This window comes from Anoplopoma fimbria, chromosome 20 (assembly GCF_027596085.1).
Source record: "Anoplopoma fimbria isolate UVic2021 breed Golden Eagle Sablefish chromosome 20, Afim_UVic_2022, whole genome shotgun sequence".
Taxonomy (NCBI): Eukaryota; Metazoa; Chordata; class Actinopteri; order Perciformes; family Anoplopomatidae; genus Anoplopoma; species Anoplopoma fimbria.
The window spans coordinates 9,089,041-9,113,895 of NC_072468.1; the positions used below are offsets into that span (position 1 = coordinate 9,089,041).

At 42.1% G+C, this 24,855-nt stretch overlaps 1 protein-coding gene across 1 annotated transcript in view; it reads right to left on the reverse strand.

The window, feature by feature from the left end:
- LOC129109234 (neuroendocrine convertase 2-like) overlaps positions 1-24,855 on the reverse strand; it is a 162,069-nt gene that overhangs the window by 104,941 nt on the left and 32,273 nt on the right. Inside the window, 2 exon segments of the mRNA XM_054621256.1 lie at positions 16,355-16,460; positions 24,314-24,417. Coding sequence (XP_054477231.1) covers positions 16,355-16,460; positions 24,314-24,417 — 210 coding nt within the window.

Genomic DNA, 24,855 nt, shown 5'->3' on the forward strand with positions numbered 1-24,855 from the left:
TGGTCTCTCCTCTCCCTATATTTATCTCTTCCTTATCTGGATCTCCCTCTCCTTCTCTCCATGCATGCCTATCTGTCTGCATCTGCTCTCTCTCCCGGTCTCAGTGGGCTCTGCTCTCATAAAAAGGGAGGGTGCAGAGGAAGGGAGTGAACCTGAAATGGTAAATTGTTTGTTTCCGACAGCACGGTGTCTGCATTAAGCACCGCCCCTGTTCCCACTAAAACCAGATGAAGGTAGGAAAGTCAAAGAATGGAGGATTAAAAAAAACAACAACAAAAAAACAAAAAGAAGTCATATTCATCACGGTAATTGTGTGGGCGCTTTGGGCACGCGGGCGGCCGGGTGCCGATGAGGGATGGCGCTGCTCACGGGCCTCCTGAACGTCCATGAATCACCGCCAGAGTCGCTCGCCGGCCCTCAGCCGCCATAAAACAAAAGATGGAGATGAAAAATGCCGCAATTAAGTGATTTGATTTCTTCTCTACCCTCCTGTCCTCCTTTCTACCAGCCCAACACCCCCCACACTTTTGGCCACACATGCACACACACAACAAAACATATACAAACAGAATGAAAAACACTGAGTCCTCCTTTGCAAACCCTGTAATGCATTTGCAAACCAAAATCCAAATGCACACAGACACCGATGTGCATGCAAACACATAAATGAACACGTACGCACACAAAACGTACATGCACACGTACTTGTTTTCAGTAAATTTCTGTCACACGTGCACACGAGGGAATGGGGATTTACTTCTTATACATTTCCTTTATTATGTATCCAGCTGCAGGCTTTAGGATGCTGAGACGCCTGTAAGATTTCAATAATGAAGTGAATCACTTTGAAAAGATTGATGTGACAAATGGGTTGGTATGAAGGATCTTTACTGATGCAACACAGATAATCAGAGATCATCTCTGACCAATAAACTGTCATAGCCATGCAGATTACAAAAGGCCTGCATTTGTAGTGATTAAGCATAACAATGTGGCTGAATGCAACTGATGGTGAAACAGTAAATGGTCTTCCCATTAGTCCTAAAATAGTCTCTACTACAAAAGCAACACAAAAGCACTGTGAGCTACCATTTTTGAAAAAAAGGGCTTATTTAACCAAAACAAACAGCTTTTGCTTTTTAACCTTGCTAATTAGCAAGCAGGCTAGTTAACAAAGCAACGTCACAATTAGCTTCGAGCCAAAAAGTAATTAATAAAGCCATTTTGTGATGTTTTAAAGGTATAGTATGAGTTAAGCTCCAAAAACACTAGATTTCACGGATCCCATAATGCAAACCCCCATATCTTCTTGGACTTCTTGCCCTAACCAAGATGCACTGATGATGTCACTTAAGAGTAGTTTTCTCGGACTTGATGAAGTTTCCCCTGAACTGTAGATCACACTTTATCTCACATCCAACTTGTCAAATACTGTAGCTTTGGAATCTGCGGAAACTGACGCGAACAAAACTGACGCGAGAGGGAAACATAGAGCGTTACAGTTTGAAGCTAAGGGCCACTGACCAACCAATGAGTCGGGATTGAGATGTTTATAGAACAAATTATGAAACTGTTGAAACAGTAGTACCCTTAAAGTGAAAACGAATAAATTGACTCAGACATGTAAAATCCTTGGATTGCCCCTTTAAAAACTGGCTACTAGCTACTACTACTACTAACTTCAATTAGATACATTTGCTAATGTGTGTTTATCAAGAGAGAGACTTATGATGTATGACATTATCCGGACAAAATCATTACATTTTTGGTCCAAACAGCATGTCTATAAAACTTAATTGAGACACATCTTTTGTGTACATAAAAACACATAGTCCCCTTAGGACATAGACTGCAAAGATGGCCACTGGCGGGTTTTTGTACAGTAGGTCAACTGAAAGCTCTTCAAGTGCTTTCTGTTGTCATAAAAAAAGTTCTTAACCCCTAAACTACAGTTATTTGAACTGAAGTCCTTCAGTAAACTTACATGACAATAACTAATTGGCACTGCATTAAAACTTTGTTATTGAGCATCGCCATCTCTTCCTTTGTGCCTCTCTGGAGCAAACATATTAGAACAATTTACCTCCTACACGCTGCAGCGTGGAGGCTATATTTAAACACTGCACTATGAGAAATGTGGATGCTTTAACATTGTTTAGCATGGGGTGGGGGGCTGGGGGCTTGCTTAATGGGACTTGGCTAAGCATGTGTAATTAAGAGCAGGGGTAAGTGGCGAGTTGCAGAGTGCATGGTGTGTGCGTGTGTGTGTGTGTGTGTGTGTGTGTGTGTGTGTGTGTGTGTGTGTGTGTGTGTGTGTGTGTGTGTGTGTGTGTGTGCGTGCGTGTACATGTGTATGTGTGAAGGATATGGTAGCAGCATCAGGCCATGATGGAGTGCTTTGTGGAGCCAAACACCCATTCAGCAGGCTGTGTGCTCATTAATCCTGCCAAACTCCACTTGTTACATGCGCGCACAGGAAATCATGAGGCTAGGTAAACAGGGAACTGCTGCGATCCATCACCGCACGCCATCCAACACAGGAGCGCACACTGATATGTGAGTGAACACACTCACACATATACTGATGCAGGGAACATGCAAAATAATAAGCTCACAGCCAATGCAAACCTGTTGTAAAAACACACATAGCTCTGCATGAACCTGACAAATAAGAGATGAAGGGATGCAAACCAAAATCATAATTCAAATTCAGATCTGTTATCTTACAGTTAGCAAATATATCACTGCGTCTCCCGTCAGAATGTTTGCTTTGCGTTGAGATGTAAGGGAGAAACAGCTCTCTTCTGTACGTTACAGACAAATCACATCCAGGGGCTGGTGAAGGCCTGCACGCTATTAGTAGAAAGAAATACTGCCACAAAGCCTGGAAAGAAATCAATAGAGCTTGACCCCAGTTTGACCTCTCGTTGAATGGAGAAGTTATGGTATCACGCTGGCCTCGACGTAAGCCTATTTGATGTGTATTTTCCCAACAACAGCTCTCTCTGCTCTCCATCTCTCCTTCCTTTCTTCCCCCCTTGTTCTCTTGTCTCTCCCTACTTTCTTCAATTGCTTTGTTTCCAGCTCTTAAATGCTTGTGAATACACACACACACACACACACACACACACACACACACACACACACACACACACACACACACACACACACACACACACACACACACACACACACACACACACACACACACACACACACATGCACACACTCATCACATGACAAATGCAGTATAGGGCCAGTTACACGGCCCAGTGGTTAGACGCAGTGTTGGAGCAGATCTGTTATATCTATATACGCCTGCCTGGCTGGAGCATTTACTGAAGCCATCAGCGAAACGACATTCCATACATCTTTGACAGAGAGGGGAACAATACTATTTACACCAATTTAGCCTGGGGAGGAGGGGGGGATTTCCATTTAATGGGCAACTCCTTTTTTTCTCTTATTGTTTTAACATCCAGTTTTCAAAATGGCCACCCGTCAGGGGGACAGATGAGACCCGCTCCCAGGCTGCTACTCACATGCTAATAAACTCTATTACAAGGCATGTAAAAAACAAACAAAATCCAAGGCAGCACCATCACTTACAAGTCTGCTCTCTATTCACAACACTCCATCACAGACACTCACACTATAAGCTGCTAAATAAGATACTAAATCCTCACGCAAATAGACCTGACCACAAAATAACCAGTGCAACAGCAGAAGAAGGAAATCATCATATATTGTTTTTATGATTACAGATTTTACAGTCATATCGTTCACTCTTCTCTGACCCTCTCTGTTTTTCCATGTCATGGTGCAGCTGCAGGGTTCGCCCAATTGAGCAGCTCATAATGTTTACGCACTTTCGCTCCACGGAGGCAGCCTGGGAACACGATCCCTGATGAGGTTAAAGGTTGCGGGTCACCCAGGGTGACAATCAAGGGTTAGTGGTGGAGCAGGTTCAGGTTTAGGCTGGATGTAAAAGGTCAGCGGGGTCATGTCACGTCAGAGAAAGGGCTAGCTGTCCGCTGGGGTTAGTAAAAGGTGACGAGAATTACAGTCTATTTTGCCAGAACGTTAAAACTAGCATGGTCTTAAAAATAAAATTAAAATCCTTAAAATATCACCATTTACTAGGATTATTCTGACAACCTTTTCCAGTGCTGACCTGAGGTAATTACTGCAAGGCCCATGCGAAGTGGAAGATAAGGAAAATCCATTTTGTTACTTTGTTATTTTGATGGACAGCAGCACTGTTGTTGGACGTTTAGATGTATCATTAATTGTATCTACGTACACAACTCTGCACCTGTTGAACGCTGCACCTGTTGAACGCTGCCCCGAACTGTGGATAAGGAATGGAGCCTCTATCCTGCATGTCTGATGAAGCTAATAGTCTTTGTTTACTCTTTTGGCACTCTGCTTCGTTCCAACCTACTCTATTAAGCCTAGTTGTCCCATAAGGCTGTACTAACAGAGTTTTGAACTAAAAGCTAACATGCTCACAATGACAATGCTAGCATGCTGATGGCTAACACATTATGCTACCCATGTTTACCATCTTAGTGTGTTAGCATGCTAATATTTTCTTACAGTATAGATGTTAGTTTTGCAGGTTGGCCTAGAACAAAAGTATTGAACATATGAAAATGTGGACATGATAGTTCTAGACGTGAAGATAAAGGATCACCAAAGTTCCTCCATCCTGATCCTTAGGGAATGGATGTCTGTGTCGAATTTCTTTGGCAATCCATCCCATAGACATTTCCCTTGAAACCATAAATGTCAATGTGCTGGATAGCAGAGGAGGGAAAGTCAGGGTATCGCCAAAGTAAGAAGGATTAATTCCTACACGGACGTGGGAATCTGCGCCACGCAGCTTAAGAGTCAGGCACAATTTCAGCATGGACAATAAATGGAAGTAACCGGTTTGAAAGGTTGATCCAGTTGAATTAAATAATAAATTACATTTAAAGATTGGACTATATCTCAGACATTTGGTAATTATTTTTATTTCAAGAAGACATCTTTATTCTGTGTATATCTGAGAAAATATGCCAGAAATCATGGGTTCCTGCAAAAGAAATTCCTGAAAAATAGAGCAGATTTTAAAAATAAATCTTATACAATAATGACCAAAAACGCATTAATTATAAACCCATCGACAATGCTGCAACTGCATGCTAAAAGCAAGCACATGTTCAGTTTTTCTTAAACCTTCATAGGGCCTCACAAACTGCAGAGATTTAGGTGTTCAAATAAGTTGAATAAAAACAATGGGCAACAGCCCCCTTTAGACCTTTTTCCTCCCCTCATTTTAGCTTTTTATGAAAACAGAAATGACCCACTGAACGCTTGGAACCACTGTATCAATGCCTGACTGACAGAAATGGAGCTCTACCTCCCTCCTGCCCAGCCAACACAACACAAACAGTCTTACAATGAAGCCTCAATGAATGGAGACCTGTCAATCACTGGAAACCCATCCATCACCAGGCAATATACAAATGATCATCTCCTACAATCATATTCACCGGGCATGAGCAAATACACACACACAAACACACACATATGGGTACTGTAGATAAATGCTCGCAGACACAATCAAACGCAAGGCATAAACAAAAAATACACACATTCACATACAAAATGCACATAAACATACACACAGCCCATCCAGACTGTAGAAGTCATCAGGGACCTGTAAAGCATTACCCTCTGTGTGACTCGAGCCACTCCAGAAATAGCCTCTGTAATGTATTCTTACCGCCACCGTCTCTTTTGCACAATAGTGCCCTTAATAACACACTCCATTTCTGTTGGCATAAATAAGGGCTCCATTTCCATCTTATTTCATGCAAATGAGAGCGCCGGCGCCCAAACAGGTAGTGGGAGTTGTGTGTGAGTGGAGTGTGGAAGTGTGTAGTCGCTGAGTGTAGTGGCATGATTGGGGACGAGTGAATTCAAATGAGCGTTGGAGAGGCCCCACAATGTGCCAACGACTCCCACGCCAGCCTGCCAACGGCGTGACAGACAACGTCACTTACGGGCCCCGCAGCCTGCACAGGGTGCCATTACAGGGGCCTACACAAAACCAATATTTATCCAGGCAAATGGTTCTCTGGAGAGAGATTATTGATGCAGACACAAGAGCTGCACTCCAGTAGTAGGCGCTGGTGCAGCCCGCCACCACGGCATCTCTGATTTGCTGAATCCAGTGGTTCATTGTGTTTTAGAGGGCAAAGATTGGTTCCTCTATTTCTTACCATGCAGAGCACAAGGAACACCACCAAGAGGTATTGGGATTGATAGTGTTTCACACTTAGGATCATGAGACTGACAAGGACAGGCTGCACACAGATCACTTAAAAGTGTTATTGCATTAGCACCGCTGTGCTATGCCTGCTGTGACATCACTGATGAGGGTGTGGTCACAAGTAAAAAGAGGGTACCCTGATACTGAGTGTCCAACCTCCAGGAGAGTCAGCCACTGTTTGCTCCACGTTTGTTCATAAGTGCTCCTTCATCAAATGTTGTCTGCAATTAACTTCTTCCTCCTCTCTTCATGACTCGTCTGTTCTCCCTCTGTGTGAATGGTATTTGTGTGTTTTGTCTCTTGGGTGTATGTGCAGTTTGTCCTCTTTCCTTGGTACAGATGATGTTTAGTAGTCAAGGTCCTTCCAGCAATGGGAAGCGCCCTGATATCTGTTGATGTCTTCTCTCTGATCTTCCATCTAACACATTTGGTCCTTGTTCAGACTGACAACTCCAATCCGTTTTTGTGGCAAATCCAGATTGTATCCAGATTAGTTTTAGAACGTGTGGACAGCAACAAAAAAACATATGAAATGCTATTTCTGCAAATCGGATACAAACCATATTTGGGGGTGGTTTGAAAGGCAGTTTGGATTTCTACAGATGCTTCTCAGTCTCAAATCAGATTTGAAAGTGTGGGAGTGCTGAGCAGAATCCCTCCATGCTACTTTGACTTTGCTCTTTTGGTGAAACGGACTTGACAGTGTGATTGTAAGAGAGCATATGCATCCGTATTAGAAAGCTGCGTCTCAAGAGTAGCTACATTTTACTTACGCCTACAGTGTAACCACAGCAACCCATGCAGATAGGTTGGTGATGTCTGACCATAGACTGTATTAAAGAAGTGAATGTAGTAACTGTGATATCACCCACTGGTTTGTGGACTGCAATTTTGAAGCCTTAAAGTTTGGTGTTTTGGCCAACCCCATCTTAGCTTTTTGCAACCACTGATCGGATGTGATCATATTTGGACTGAGGAGGAGTGACATAGGTATATGGCTTTGGTAGCAGTAGCAACCTGTCAATCACATGGTAGCCACGTCCCACAGCATACCCTGCTATTTTTTGAGATCATAAACTCATGTTTACAATGTTTACTGAGGTAATAAATCAAGTCAGATGTAGGGTCATTTTCTCATAGACTTCTATACAATCAGACTTCTTTTTGCAACCAGAGGAGTCGCCCCCGGCTGGCCAGCAGAAAGAATCCAAGTTTAAAACACTTCCACATTGGCTTCACCATTCAGAACCTGAGGTTGCTGCCTGGACTGGACATACAAATCCGACTTAATCACTTGCAAATAACAGTCCAACTTAAAGATCTGATCTGATTAACAAATCTGAATGGCCCAAACCCTGAACGTGGCATTACAATCGGGGTAGTTAGATAAAAAGTGTAATCCACCTGCTACATTAAGCATTGCACTCCTATAACATATATCCACAGGGATGGAGATATGTATATATATGACGCCTTTTCTGCATTAACCGCTTATGGTTTAGCTACAGTATTCTATAGTTGACCTAGGCCTACTCAGAAATGTAACTACATATTGGGGCAGTTGTGAAAATGCCATGTGGATCTGTAAGAACTGTGATAGGCCAGCATGGGCTGCTTGTGTTTTCTCAGACAGACAAGTTTCTTATGCCGATGAAGATTGTTGATTGTGAATTGGAAGAAGGGCTCAGTAGCTCTCTCTATCACAGAGAATAAAATAATGTAAACACAGCCATTTCAGGGAGGCAATCCCCTTAGTAATAAGACAAGGTGAAACGGAAGTTGTGTACTTGCATAGCCCACTGGCACTCTATGACACAAAGTAAATGAAATAATGTAAACACAGTTACAGTGCGGAGTATTATTGAAATGCGATATAGCCTGATCGGGAAAGATGCATCCAACATCCTGCAAAATAACCACTGGATGTAGAGCACACCATAGTTCTTGCTGTACCCTATACCACAATGCACTGTAACAACTGAGATCATAACATCTGTTATTGATGATACTGATTACTTGCTATATTTTACTCGAATACAGCATATTATTAAGGTTCCCTTTGAGTCCAGTCACTGACACAATTTCATTTTCAGGATCCAAAGAGTTGAAGTTCTATGTGACGCATATGTGGTCTTGGAGAAATCAAACCAAAAATCAAGTTCAAAAACAGCCAAAGACGTCAGCAGCAATACCAGTGGCGATAGCTGATGCTGGGGCAGCTTATGTTGCAGGTTGACGGTCTTCTTACCTCATACTGAGGTGTAGGACGAGTGCATGAACATACATGATCTGCTTCTGGGAAATTTTGTAATCCTTGATATTGGCATCATTATTGAGATTGTATCCATCTTCAAGCACCTTCACTCTGCACTTCCTGGCAATAAGTTGTCAGTGTGGGCACTTTTCTGACAGCTATTTTCCCTGGACTTTATTCTGTTGATGACGTTTGGGTTCGTTCTAAGTTTCTTTTTCTACCTTGGTCTTCTGCTGTTGCAAACATATCAGGAGTGTTAGGCATCAGTTTCCGTGCAAAATACATTGGGTGTCTAAAGCAGCGAGAGCTTAGCTTCAGTCACTAGAACTTTGTATCAATCAGTGACACAATGTCACCTAAATGTATCGCAATATTCTTACCTAAACTCCTTGGAACCAAAGTTAATTATGATTACATAACACATTTGGGAAACGCAGCACTAGAGGAGCACTTGGTGAAGTTTGGGGGGGGGGGGGGGGGGGGGGGTGTTTACAGGGGTGGATGGTGGTCAGATAAAACAGCTCCACACTCGCTTCAAGGAAAGGTTAATGTCTCCCTCTCGATTTCTCCATCTCGGCCTCCTCGCTTTCCCAGCTGAGGTCTGTGTGACTTACAGCAGGTCCAGACTGCATTAGATTAAATCATAAATTACCCATCCACCCCCATATCTGCATCCCCGCCCCCACCCCTCCTCCCTCCCTATCTCACTCTTGCCTCTCCCGTCCTCTCCCCCATCTCAATCTCGCTCTCCCTTTATTCGCCTATATTCCATTCCCCGTGTATTTCTCCTGCTCCCCCACTATTATTTCTCCCCAGCTCTAATCATTATTCTCTTTTCTTCGCCCTCCCACCCCCCTCGGCCCATCGTTTCTCTCGCTTTCCCTGTAGTCTACAATATGAATGTATTTCTGTTCAGAGGACTACTACAGTGAGTTTGGACAGCAGGCCATGTGGGTGAACGCTTTCTGGTGTGATGTGTTGTATGCTCTTATAGAGTGTCTTTGAGTGGGGGTGTTGCAGTTTGGTTCAGGCCGTCATGCTATTATGTTATTGCATGTGATGTCCAGCTTTTTTCAGTTTGCTATGAAAAAACCTGGGGATGAGGATTGAGAGTTAGAGATTCATCCTGATTTATAAAGGTCTATGTGGTACACTGGACAATTCTCCATCTTATTAAGCCAGTTTTAAGCCTTTCCGTCACCAAAAACAAAGGAGAGTATTATGTCCAAGGCTGAGGAACACATCATATCAAACTACTGTAGAATCTGGGGTAAAAGGTTACGCTAAAAAGAAAGACTAAAACATCTACTTTGTGGTATTTTCCCCACTCTGTGGATGCTATCAGAGTTTAGGCCAACGTGAGCTGTCCCCATATTTATTAGACTTGGGGAAATGTACACTCCATCTATTCCAGCCAACATTAATCTAAGCATCTTAACAGGGTTGTGTTCAAGTGGAATACATTTATATTTCTTTATTATACTTATAGTGTAAGGACTAACTTGCTTTACACGGTTTCTTTATTCCCTTTTTATTCTGAAGATCATTTATTTGTGAGTAGCACTTTTTTGCGCAGGACATGTAGCTTTAGCCTCAATATTTAACAAATACATGTAGCCATCAAGTGCATATTTAATACCATTTCACAATAGTGAAACATTTTCTGCTAGTTTCAAATCAAAATTGTTAATGTTTCAAGACCTTTCTTGAATGACTCAAGTATGAATAGGGGATGTCGCTGAGATTCTTTTTTTTTTTTTTTTTTTTAAGAAACAAATCACTTTAATCAAGTTGATTTGCACAACACATTATTACAGACAGATATTATAACTTATAAAAAGGAGATTTTTAAAGTGTGTAAAGGGATTGAGGAAATTTATATTTACAGTGTGGGGAACACCAAGTATGCATAAGAGTGGTCAGGCGGACACATACTTTTACAAGGATACTTGCAAACAAAGAAGGGGTTTCTGGGTAATTGTAGCATGCAGAGGCTCTTAGAGGACCCCTGTGCACACTTCTGAACACAACACATTGTGTATATTTATTGTTCTGTGCATTAAACTCTGTTTGGTTCTGCAGGAATGGATATCCAGAGACACTGAGAAGTCTCATTTTGTTTATGTATTATTATGAAGTAGTATTATTTTCTCACAACAAAAATAGGTTTCTTTTTTCCCCGTGTATTTTTTGTTGTTGGTAAATGGGTCCCTGCCTTCTAGTGCACATATTAATGTTACGTCATAGCACGATGACAGACACCTATGTGGACTCCTGCACTTACCGTCGGTTATTGTTTATAGACTTACAGGCACAGAGGCATGTTCCAGGCTTAACAGAGCGTTGGTGGGATAAGTAAAAGCCAGGGGAGGAAAAAAAGAAAAGAAAAAACAACATTCCCTCCATTCAACCCCCACACACTTTGCTCCACCGCTCCGCTGGAGAAAAAAGGGGAATAAAATAGAGTGACCCTGCCACTAGCAGCTCTCTTTTTTCCCCCCACTGTTCTCTTCTTCCTCCCCCTTGCCGTGTGAAATCAAATTTCCATGTGGCTCCCGTATCTGTTGCACAGCGAGGTGATTTATCAGGGATGCAAAGAGCATGCAGAAACAATCTTTATTACATCCATTTCCTGCTTGTCAGCCGGGATCATGTTGGCTGTTCATTAAAGGCGCGGCGCAGGTGAGGAGAATGCATCCCGATGCCTTGATAGATTGTCTGCTCCCCTGTGGTGACAGCAGCTGGATGGATTGAACAGCGGGGGGTAAGGAGGGTGGGAAAGAAAGCGCTGACTCCGTCGCTCCCCCTGTCAGACACACTTTTACATAGCCGGCCAGTGTCATTTCTACCAAACAGCCGCACAGGCAGACTTCTGACACTCTTTGGACTTGAGCCAGGAGCCTGTGAGCATGATGTCAAAAATTCAGAGGCACACACATTGGCTCTATCTGCTGAAAACACCAGCCTGATAAAATCCTATGAGGATAAAATACATAAACTGTGACAAATAATATAAACTTATAATAATAATAATAATAATAATATAAGATAATACATTTAAATAAATATACATTATCATATAAAAAAACCCCACACTTATACATACAGGTTCTTCAGTGTTGCTTGGCGACCAATTTGTTTAGCTACCTGTCAGTGACTTTGTTGCTTGGTGGTGGAAGATAATCATGATAATCATGCTCTTAGTTTGTGTATCCTCACCGGCCGGCGGTGTTTTCAGTTGTCTGTGTGTTACACTTTTTCAAATGCACAGTCATTAGGGAAATTATGGCCTGTTTTGTTTACACTGCATTGGGATAATACAGTCAGTTTACGCTCAGATTCTAGTCATAGTAATATGATAGAAGTCACTACTCTGTAAAACACTAACATGCACTACTAGTTGTTTCAGTATGAATCAATTAAAAGCAGAAGCTGTTCCTTTTTCCCTAAAATTTGGATTGCTTCTATTAGATGGTATTTTGTTGGTGAGCCACACAACGCCATATGGTGAGTATTTTGGATGACTATCACTTTGAATACTGTAATAAGGTTAATAAGATAACAGTGTACCAGGTGCAGCCAATGTACTGTACCATGACACCATGGATTATAACACACTGCCCAGGAAAACCAACTAAAAATGTACAGTACAGTTTTAAAAAATATAAAATTTCATTTTCCAAACTGACTTTTTTTTTTATTTTTTAAATGCACTGTTTCTGAAGGACACGGACACAACACATGAGCAGACAGTAGATTAAATGCTTTTCATGCTGTAGACACACCTCATTAAGTCTATCAGCTGAGACTGTAGCATCTGAAAAAATACAGCTCTGCCTCTCACAGCAGCTACGTAAGCCTTCATAATCAGCCATAAAATGTTTTATCACACCTCCTCCATCAACAGATAAACACATACACTATGACAACATACAGTAAATACAGCTCTCCATTTATATTCGGCTCACATTATTCCCTCAGTGGAGTGCTTTTCAAGGTGCAACTATAAAATCTCACCATCTTCGCCCTTACTGTTATTCCTAAGACATAAAAAAAAAAAAAATGGCACAATGTGTACATCTTCTATATAATGCAGTAAAGAGAGGTAGAGAGAAGACAGGATTGGCTCAAATTGATGTTTACCTGTATCCTACATGCTATTGCGACGCTCTGCAAAGAAGACGGCATTTTTAAAAAGGGCCATTTTCTTGCTCTTTGCAAATCAGTGTGACATAAAACTGTCCTGCATTATGGGAATCCTTCCTCGCTGAATTATCTTTGACACTGCTCGGCCGTTCTTTGTGTTTGTTCCACCTCTTTTCTTCCTTCTTTCTCCCTCCCTTCCCCAGTCTAATTTGCGTCCTGGGCCTCTCTGTGCACCAATGACATGTAATGACAATGGCGTAAGGGCCAATCGATACTGGAGTGCTTTCGGGCCAGCCGAGCCAGGAGGGACGGAGGCCGGCGATGATAGCAGGGTGACGGGGACACTGTGGGGCTGTCGTTGGAGGAATGTGGCTGGATGCCATTTCACTGATGAATCTATACATTTAACCTTACTACCTATGGCTACTTTATGTTTATGTTGATGTGCACTGTATAAGACAGTCGCATTTGCTTAAGGTAATAACCATGGGCCCAAGAGCACGCTAGTTACCACTTATGAAGCACTGACACACACATCATCTTATCATAGTGAACAAATACAGACTTGACATTGGACAATATCAACATACAGGTAGAATTAATTGTGTTATTGCTACTGTCTAAAAACATGATGGATATGGAGATGGGTTTGATCTCCAAGGGGCACATAAAATAGATGGCTCGTATGGCTTTCTGATTTTCAGTTCTTTTTTTTTTTTTTTATAAATCTGCCCCCCCTCCCCCACAGGCCCCAGTGCAACTGTACTGTCTATATTTACGCCCCTGGACAGTCGTCTTTTATTACTGCTATGAATCGGTCCTAAGGCCTCATCAATCAAAGCATGCATAGAACAAGTTCTAAAAAACGTGCCCATATGGACAAGAAAGTTGCTATTCATCAAACATGCATAAGCACACATTTACCTAATGAACAAAGATGAATATCACCTGTTCCATATGAATGTGCTTGTGCACGTACAGGCCCTGTTACATAAAGAGACACTCCCAAAATGCCAGATATTGACAACCATCCTTTCAAAGATCTAGAAAGGAAAGGTTTTCATTTTCTCAATTTATCGTTTAGTTTATGAAAAAACATTGATGAACTAAAAGCCCATCACAATATCTTACAGCCGGAGGTGACGGCATCAAATGTCTTGTTTTGTCCAGCCAACCGTCCTAAGACATCCAGTTTACTATAATGTAAGACCAAGAAAATCAACAGTTTCTCACATTTGAGAACCTGAAACAGTCTCATTTCTGTCACTTTTCCTTGTAAAATGACTGTAACAACCGATTATCACAGGCTTGTAGATTCACTTTCTGTTGATCGACTAATGGCTTAATCCGCTTATCGTTGCATCTCTGCTTCATATGTTGTCGCATAGTTACCCTGGTTAGACAGTGAGTGATGGAGGGAGCACAACTGGTCAGGGCATCCGACTGCGTGCACAGGTGGGTTACTAGTCGTTGCTCCCTCACAAATATACTGCGTAATCAATCAAACGTGTAACGCTACGATTACCACAACGCTGAACGAAATCCTGCTAAACCAAACGGTTTCTTTTGACACTTCCACAACTTACATGCAAAATATACCTGGCTTAGTTAAATCAATCAAAATGCAGATTGATTACTACAGAATGTCAATAAGGGGGGAAAATATGAAATAAAGAGGTTAATGGTATTATCTTGCTCTGAATATATCTTTTTTTTTAAATACACAAAAAATGCACAAAACTGTGCATATGCACGTTGGTAAATGAGGACCATGATTTTATTGAGCTGTGTTTTCTAAGGTTTATGCTGGTGTCCAGGAGATACAGTAATAAAATAAATGCAATGCAGCCATATCTAATAGTGCAACTGTGGGACAATAGTCTGAAAGAGCAGAGTCAGAAGCAAACCCAAACACAGCATGTAAATTGAAGGTGGCATGGTGAATGCGATTGGACGCTTTTAGAGGACTGACCTCAGATGCCAATTACATTACCTTTTAAAACAGAGGGATTGGATTGAAAGGATGGAGATAGAGGAGGAGGGGGCTTTCACTCAAGAAAAATAATTTATTTCATTGTGATATTAAAATCAATGGGTATCGATTGAAAGGTGGCTAAAGGTGAGCGTGTACACAATCTTTCAGCTGTGAGAGGCAGACTGTCTGAGAGGAGGAGAGGCAGAGAAAGAGGGGGAAGAGAAGAGAAGAGAAAAAAAAGGGTTGGCCAGAGGAAGGATTCACCTCCTAGTTAACAAAGAGGGAACAGGAAAATAGAAGAGGGAAAGACCAAGAAAATGAAAGAGAAAGAGATGGAGAGAGAGAAGGAGAAAGAGTGAGGGAGCTCTTGCCCGGTGGAATCAATACAGAGAGGTGGAGCAGAGTACAATAGCCTCGGAGGAGAGGAGATTCAGTGGTGCAAGTCTAATACTCTGTCTCTCTCATACACACACACACACACATACATATACATTAACACACACACGCACACGCACACACACACACACACACACACCCTCTCTGAATCCTTTTTACTCTTGCTTTCGCCTGACATTTCCCTCTATATCCTTCCTCTATTTAATTTCTTTCCCTTTTTCTCTCGCTTGCTTGCTCATTCTGTATCCGCCCTCCACCCCTCGCCAGCAATACCCCCCCCCCCCCCCACACACACACACACACACACACACACACACACACAATGAGTAGCTGTCTGTATGCAGAGGGATGCACAGCAAAAGAGAAGACCTTCTGTCCACCATAATAGCAGCATCTTCCATCAAAAACAGACAGCCAAGTAAGAATCAACACACATGCGAGCATAGAGACGTGCATGGACGCAAGTGGACGAAAAAAACAAAAACCCACACCCACACAAATTCGCCATATCTTGGAATAATGACACGTTTATAGGACATTTTCTCCACTTTCACACACCGACTGAAGAGTCAGAGCCACTTGGATGCAACAAAAGTGTCACATGAACACTTTTAACACACACACACACACACACACATACCAAACAGCACACTCCAATGCTACTCCAGCTCTATCAGCACTTGAGACTAGTGAGGCTTCAATTAGTTCTTGATGAATGAGCCCATAAGATGCCGCTCTCTCATTTCCCTTGTTGCCAGATATCCCAGCAATCAGAGAGAAATGAATTCTCATTGTGGCGTGACTGAGGCGAAGATGACGGTGGTGGTGGAGGGTGGGGACACCAACATAAATCATTCACCCTCTCCACTGAGGGGTCTGAGTTCAGCTTAATCAAACCAAACTTGATGAGTCTTCGCAATCCTAAAAATCTTTTTGAATAGCACACACCACCGCAAACGCAAAAGTTATACAAATTCCTATGTAAGATAAGTTTATTTTCCAGATAGTTTAGATGCTCTTGGCCTTGGCATACAGGTGTATGCTTAAAATGATTCTTCCATCTAGTACACAACCAGAAAGAACCCAAGCATGAGTCCTGTTACAAACTAATATTTTGTGTTTGTAAAAATATTTAATGAATATGACATTGCATATAATTTTTCCAGAATATCCACATCTATATTATCGATCTAGGCATCATGTGCCTGTGTAATTATTTAAAGATTCAATCAGTCTGTGTTGCAGTGAAGATTGGACTCACCATCATCAATGATGCTGACCACTACTCCATCACCGGTGATGTTGTTGATCCAAACTGGCATCACATTCAGGTCTAACCCACTGGAGCTGTACTCGCCCTGTGCAAACTAAACACAGACACACAGACATACACACATAACAATATTATCACAACTTTAAATGGACTACGGCAACATTGTCATTGGACATTATTCCTCTTTTGTTTAAATCTGCAACTGTTTGTCAATTTTTTTGTTTTCTTAAAACTGAGGTTATATTTTTACATATCCGGTGGCACAATTTTGGTATTCCTTTTGGCAAGTAATTGCACTTGTGTGTTCTGCCTACTTTCTAAAATCTCTTTTGTTCCATGTCTACCATTCATGACCCGTCCTCTAGATGCTACTGCGGTTTCCTGCTCCTGCCTATCACCTGACCCAGTCTCCTACCCGCCCGGCTGCTCAGGCAAAGCACCTGTTCATACATTTATATTCACAGTCTTAGGCTGCTTCAAAACAGCACATAAGAGCATTGTTCAAGTGTCAAGCAGTGTCAGTATCCATTTCCCATCAGGAATTCTTTCTTCTTGTGGTCTCCATACTATATGTGAATAAACTTTCTGCAGAATCTGTACTGTGTGTGCATGAATGGACATATTTAGTGTAAGTTCAACACATGTTTATGTGAGAGAATATGTGCACATCTTTGTGTATGTCTAGAGTTACAAACAGGTAAGTGCAGACACATAAGGCTGGCACATAAGAAGCCCAGAGAGTTCATGAGGAAGTCACAGAGACAGATATTTCATCCTTGTGCCTTAAACCACAAATCCAACCACCTTCAAACCAACACACATTTCACTGGAAAAACACCAGCATGGCCAGGCAAAAGAGCCATTGTTGCAACTCCCATGAGCCTTGGTGGCCACAAAGATTATATTCATTCATTTGAAAACACTAATACCATCAAATGTAATAATACACTAAGACTGTACCCATACAACTTAAAATGTTGCAGTTGTAAACACAAACTATACAATTGAAAACAACACAAAAGATGCACATACACTGGGGGGGTAACAATACACGTATTTGTATCGAACCGTACGGTACGAGGCTTTCAGTTCAGTGCGCATGACAAACGGAACAATACTTTTGAATAAAACTATATCGCTATATCGCTAGGGCAGCTGCCTCACTGGAGTAGACGGTTTCGTGGTGGGAGTGGCACGTTGCCTGTTACGTCGTGTGGGTTGCCATGTTGAGCGCAGTGGCTCCACCAAGAACATTATATTTTATGTTTTATGAGGCAGCTGCCCTAAATTAGCTCACCGGGAAAACCAAGAACAGCCCATACGCTAGAAACTATCCCTGCAGCATTTAGGCAGATATACCCTACCAATTCAAACAGGGCTAAAGCTATCACCACGGAGATTGGTACATTTATACGCAGGCTCCACGAACATGCTTAATGTTATTGATTCCCGTTACACTACTCCTTCCTGGGCCCATTTCAGCCAGACTGAAATTCCTGTTATGCACAAGAAAACAAAAGCTCAAATAGAGAATCAAATGTCCAGATCACCCGCTGTTGTTCTGACAACAGATGGCTGGATGTAAAGGGCTACACAAAGCTACCTGACTGTAACGGCGCATGACCTCACCACTGAATGGGAGATGAAAAGCCATAATGCTGCAGCTTCCTGTACACAAACTAATCTATCATTGTTCAAAGTAAAGAAGAACAAATTTTATGATGTTAGTTTTAATAAATACAAATATTTTAAAATCAAGTCAATTTCTCTGGCATTTCTACTTCTGTATTGAAAACGTACCGAACCGTGGCACCATTGTACCGTATTGAACCAAACTGTGAATTTTGTGAACCGTTAAACCCCTAACATACACACAAATAATCATACACCAATAAAGGCAATGAACAAACTGTCTTTCCAAAAATGTCAGTAGCTGCCCACATACACACGGACAACCAATTTGATATTCAAAGTGCGTGTTTTAAGAAGCTCCATTGTTGGGGAAATAAACCTGCTCAGTAGGGGATAAGATGTGTCTGTGTGTGTGTGTGTATGTGTGTGTGTGTGAGTTGTGTGTTGTGTGTTGTGTGTTGTGTGTGTGTGTGTGTGTGTGTGTGTGTGTGTGTGTGTGTGTGTGTGTGTGTGTGTAGTTGCATACCTATCCAACAGTGGACCTCCAAGTCATTACACGTTCACTAACAGTGGACCGATGAGCAAACTGGGGACATTTTGAAAGTCCACTGTTGGTCATGCTTCAAATCATTCTGAGATTGTGTCTAAGAGACTCTAGTTAATTAATTGTAATTTAAGCAAACAAGGGACCTGCAAGTGTGTGAACGTTAAAGATCACATTCAGCACTGCGCCTATAGGCTGGAGCTTGGATTGTAACCTCTCACAAACACGTAATATTTTCACATGCTTTCTGACTATGGGAATCCTATTTAACAGGCTACATACTAAAAGACCCTCTCTATTTAAAAAAAAAAAGTTGTTATGTTAAATTAATCATTAAAAACACATCTAACATAAGACTTTTACTGGTTCTTTAAATAAAAATTAAAACTCCCCCTGCCAAGCATATGATTTTTTTTTATCAATTTTGCATTGTACTATCGTCCTAAATCTACTCATATAGAAATGCAATATGTTTGTTGAGGTACATTACAGAAAAATAAGGTCCACACTTGTAATGTGCAGAATGACACAAGTCCCTGTTTGTTGGTACATTGTGACAAAAGTTCCCTGGAGTGATTTTCACACTCCAGCATGGATGAAAAAAAAGAAATATGCATAATGAATAATTCTTACGAGAAAGTAATGATAATGTTTTCATCTTGTTTTGACCTCATTACAATTGTGTGATGTCATGAACTAGCACACATCTCCCCAGCATGTTCTGGGTCTACCCGTGTAAGCTTCTATAAGGCTAAGCTTAACCACACTAGGAAGGAAATACATTTTTGTTACTTGTATCCGCCATCTCATTCTTTGGGTAACTACCCAAAGCTCATGACCAGAGGTGAGGGTTTGAACACAGATGAACTGGTGAATCAAGAGCTTCGTCTTCACGCTCAGCTGCCTCTTCACTACAATGGTCCAGTGCAATGCTAACATCAATGCTGATGCTGCACAAAACCGTCTCTCAATCTCACTCTCCATTTTACACTCCAAGAGATACTTGAATTCCTTCGCTTGGGACCGTGACTCACTCCCAAAGCGGAGGTCCCATCTCCCGTTTTCCCGCGGGAACCATGGCCTCAGACTTAACGATACTGACTCTCACATCCTGCCTGTTTCCCACTCAACTGCCACAACCCCATTGAGCACTGAAGGTCACAGTCTGATGGAGTCAACCAAACCACACCATCTGCAAAGAGCAGAGATGCAATTCTGAGGTCCCCAAACTCTCCTCTCCTCCCCCTGCGCCTTGAAACCCCTCCAGGGTCATACGTCTTCTCCAAGTTCACAAAACACATGTTGACTGGAAGGGCAAACTCCCATGAACCATCCAGGGTAAAGAGCCCGTCGACTGTTAAACGGCCAGGACAGAATATGGAATGCTCTTCCTGGATCTGTGACAGTCGGTCATAGCATCCTCTCCAGCACCTGAAATAAACTTTCCCAGGCAGGCTGAGTGGTGTGAAACTAATTGTCGACACTCTCAGCTCCAGCTTTTTTTCAAAATGGGAACCACCAGCTGGTCTGCCTCTCTACAGGCACTGACCCAGACCTCCACGCGACACTTCAGCATCTCAGGGCGAATCTCATCGACCAATTGCACATTGGCACCGAGGAGCTTTTTGACTATCTCAGCGACCTCTGCCAGGGATATGGATGAGTTTTTCTGAGTCTTTAATCTCTACCGCCTCCACAGAGGACTGTTGGTCGGGTTCAGGGGTTCATCAATGTGCTCTTTCCACTACACGACAATATTCCCTGTTCGGGTTCCACATTCTCCTCCCCTGCTGAACAGAGACTGAGCCCAACACTGCTTTCCTTTCTGAGACATCTTAACAGTGTGCAAGAACTTCCTTCAGGCCAACCGAAAGTCTTTTTTCATGGTCTCCCACAAATTCCTGTTTGGTGCATAAGCACAAACAACAGTCAGATACTACCTCTCAGCGACTCACAGTCGCATAGAGGCAATGCTCCAGTTCCCCGGGGAAAACTTCTATACAGTATCGCTCAGCCGGTGGTTTGTACCCACACAACCTGTACCTCTCACCCTGGGCAACTCCAAAAAAGGGTAGAGTCCAGCCCTACCAGAACCGGTTGTGTGTGTTGAGGTGAGCCCAACAATATCTACTTAGTCCCGACCGAGCCCCAAGTGTTAGACTCAGCCACCAGACACGTGCCACCTCAGACACAGGCCTACATAGAGTAAGACTAAAAAAAACAAGTTCACTAGTGTGACAGATTTTTAAAGCATGAACTAAAAAATATTCTTTTTTTTATTCTATTCTTTGTAATAATAATAATAATTCTATTTTGTTATGACTGTAGGATAATACTGCAAATAACTAATGATTTATCGTTACATGATGAATTTATTCTTAATCAAAGTGAGAATATGTGTGTAACCGTGAGATGTATAAATGTTAAATACAATCAATTAAATTACATTTCTGAAAGATATCAAGAAAGTCTTGATTCATGTACAATTTGTTTTGAGTTAACCAAAGACGGTTTCAGTACAGGCTATGGATGTTGCTCTTTTGATAGGTAGACATTGGTCAGGGTTCCGGTCAAGTCCCGTCTTTGCGATTTATCAAAAAATGATTATAGAAATAGTATTATAGATTTGGAGAAATTATTATAGACTTTTTTTTTTTTTTACAATTTGTTGTTTCTTCAAAATGACGTGATATGTATTTACACACTTGGTTAGTGTAGAACGATAGTTCACTGTTGGTAATTTAGGAAAGTATGTATGTGCGTGTGAATGTGTGAATGAGAGAAAGAGAAATTTATATAGAGAGAGAGCCTCTGTGTGTCCATCCGTAAGTTTGTGCATGTGCTTGGGGGGTTGCATCCAGAGAGCATAGCTGCTTTGTAGTGTGTGAGAATAAAGCAGATGAATGGAGGCAACTAGCAAGCTAATGTCCACTAGAGCACGAGGACCGGCCCTGGGGAGAGTGCACACACGCATACACACCCCCACAAAAACAAAGGGTACACAGAAACACATATGTGCAAAAAAAACCCAGACGCACACCTTTGTGAACTTGGATTTAAGCCTACAGTGAGGCATCTTGAATGCTGACTCACTTCTCACACACACACACTCACACTCACTGTGAAGTGAAAGCCAACAATACAAGCTTCACACTTACACACACACACACACAAACACACGCACACACATAATCGTCAACAGAATTATAATCATTCTCTGAAGCACCAGAACACAAACAATCCTTTCTCTCTGTATATCTACATATGTGTGCACAAACACACACACACACGCACAGACACATGCTCAAACCAACGTAAATATATGTATACAGAGTTGTGAAAAAGTTCATGCAACACAAGAGCACAAAAAAAGACCCAAACACTTCCTCTATGCAGAAGACACACATGCAGACAGAGCAACAACAATCTTTCCGTCTTCTCCGCCTTTATCTTAGCTGCCCCTCAGATTTAGCATACAAACACACACACACACACACACACCTACACATACACACTCACTCCTGCTCTTTCTCTCGCTCACACACACACACACACACACACACACACACACACACACACACGTTCATCATCCACAGCAAGCACGTTCAGGATGGTGTATGGATTTTAGCAGCTTTGAACAAGCTCCCCTGGACTCAGCCTAAGCAATGATACAATGGAGTCCACTTGCCTTGTGTGTGTGAGTGCGTGTGTGATTGTGTATACTCCTCACCCATGATGTACACACCAGCTTGTAGCAAAAATACACACCACGCTAGCTCGCACGCACACACATACACACATACACACACACACACACACACACACGTCTGGTCCTGGCAGGCTACCAACCTTGAGCAGATTACTGGCCCTCAATCAATATCCACGTCCACCAGAGGCTGATTAAACACAACAGAACGAGAGCAGGGGAGGAGGGTGAGGGTGAGGGAGAGAGAGAGAGAGAGAGAGAGAGAGAGAGAGAGAGAGAGAGAGAGAGAGAGAGAGAGACATGTACTCAACTTTAGAAATTCTTTACATTTTTCTTGATTATTTAGTTAACGATGGTTTTGTTCCATTGATCAATAATGGAATCAAGTGATATAGTTAGGGTTGGGTTTATTGCATAACCTGTTTGGTGTCTTTGGAAAATGTCCATGCATAACACTGTTATCCATAAACAATCTTGTCAATAAACTTTCATAAATGGGAGTTTTCAGAATTGAGCATTTGCGACAAATCACACTCTAATAGAAAAGCTGTGTTTGATTTTTCTTTCAACATCTCTCCTCCTCCCTTCCTCCATCCGTGTCTCTACCACTCTCCGCCCCCATCCCAACTCTCACCCCACCATCTTGCCCCGAGAGCTGAGGTGTCAATCAATCTGTTGCCCGTTGCCGTGGTGAATCTCTGACCCCGCCTCTCCTCCTCCTGGCTCTGTCAGATTAGTCCCTCGCATGTCAGTCACAAACATCCGCCTTGTTGATTGGCTGAGCACCGACACCCTGCTATGTAAGTGTGCGTGAGTGCATGTTGGGATACTTGGCAATACCATACCATAAAGTCTATTATAAATACAGGTTATACACAATTATGCTGTTGACTATGATCTGGCCATGTAACAATTATTTAATTTTAAGACGCTTTTGTGTAAACAGGACACAGTTGTAAAATTATGTAGCAAATCTTGTAAACACAAGCACATATAAAGGAAGTAAAAATACTACATTTTTATAAGATGTCTGATAACATGCTTAAAATAAGCAATAAGAAAAATTGGCTGCAGGTACTACCAGCTATTGTATAGATGGGCAGTGGTTGATCCCTAAACACATTTATCAGTACGGCTGGGATTCAAACTTCAATATTTTTTTAGTACCGACCAAAATGTGTCCAGGAGAGAACAGAAAGCTGTTAAGTACCAAAAACCTGGGCAATATATGAGTATGGTAGTTTATTTTAGGGATTTTGTAAGTGCTGTTGGTAACAAAATACAGGTAGGGATAGGTTTTAGTATGGAAAACTTTCAAACGTCTTTAATCATTTGCTGAATTTGAACAGAATTTTGTTGAAGCAGTTTTATCCAAACAATCTTCAGGATAAATCAACTGTTTACATCCACAAAATGAGTAATCATCTCTTATTCAAAGAGGAAAATATCACTCCGAAAATAGGTAGAGACTGCACAGAAGAGACAAAGAAAGAAACTAGACAGTGGTATATTTGCCCAGGCAAACAACTTTGTCCTAGTTTGTGTATAGAGAACATGGATCATACAAAAAAGTTTGTAAATGCAGCAGCTGATTATTTGGTACTACCATTTAACTATAAGAAATAGCATTTTGACACCCAAAAATACTGGTTTTGTACTGCTGCTGTTCTGCACAAACCATGTGAACAAGATTCTGCTGAAGGGATGAGCTTGTCTTGTTTCAGCGCAGTTTGTGTGTCAGTGTTGCTCCGAGCCTCATCAATCCCCGACATCTGTCTCAGTTCAACATGGACAACCCCATTCACCTGCTCTCTGTCTGTCTCTCTCTCTCTCTCCTCTTTTTCCTTTCCTCCATAATCTGCCTTCCTCCCTCTCTCTGCTGTCTCTCTCTCCAGTCACACATGAAAGCCTGCCTGACTTATGCCTGTCAGAGGAACATCCTTCACCATGAGGACAAGAGCTGAGAGGAGAGAGAGGAGGCTCCCGGATAACACCAATGAACACAAAACACACACACATACACACATACACACATACACACACACAGACACACAATTACACCCACCAGTTCCCACTGCATGGGCCAGAGCGGGTCATTGAAGGTGAGGGACTGGTCACTCTTATTCTCCTCAGGCTGCCTGTCGGATGCAGACTCTCTCCTCTGGGAGCCTGCAAGCACACAGACCGATCATGTGTGGATGTGTGTGCACGTGTGTGTGCACGTGTGTGTGTGTGTGTGTGTGGATGTTTTTTTGTCTTGTTTTGAACTCTGACACCAGGAAGTCCCTGGTCTCCAACCAATGGTGATAGGCCTCCGTGATTCCCGTTCTCTCCAGTGAGGTGGAATACCGTCTGAGGATTACCATATCATTAGCATATCATTAACATCTCATTACTGCCGCACAGCTTGGCTCGCTGTCTGTTGATGTGCCATCAGCTCATCAAGGCCTGCACCTTTCTCTCCATGCACTACATGCACATTCATTGCCACTCGCTCTCGCTTTCTTAACATTTTCACCCCTGCACAGCACTCCATCTTGCTGCCGTTCACTCTCTCTCTCACACATGATGGATATGAATCAGCTTGTTTCATAATATACTGTATGA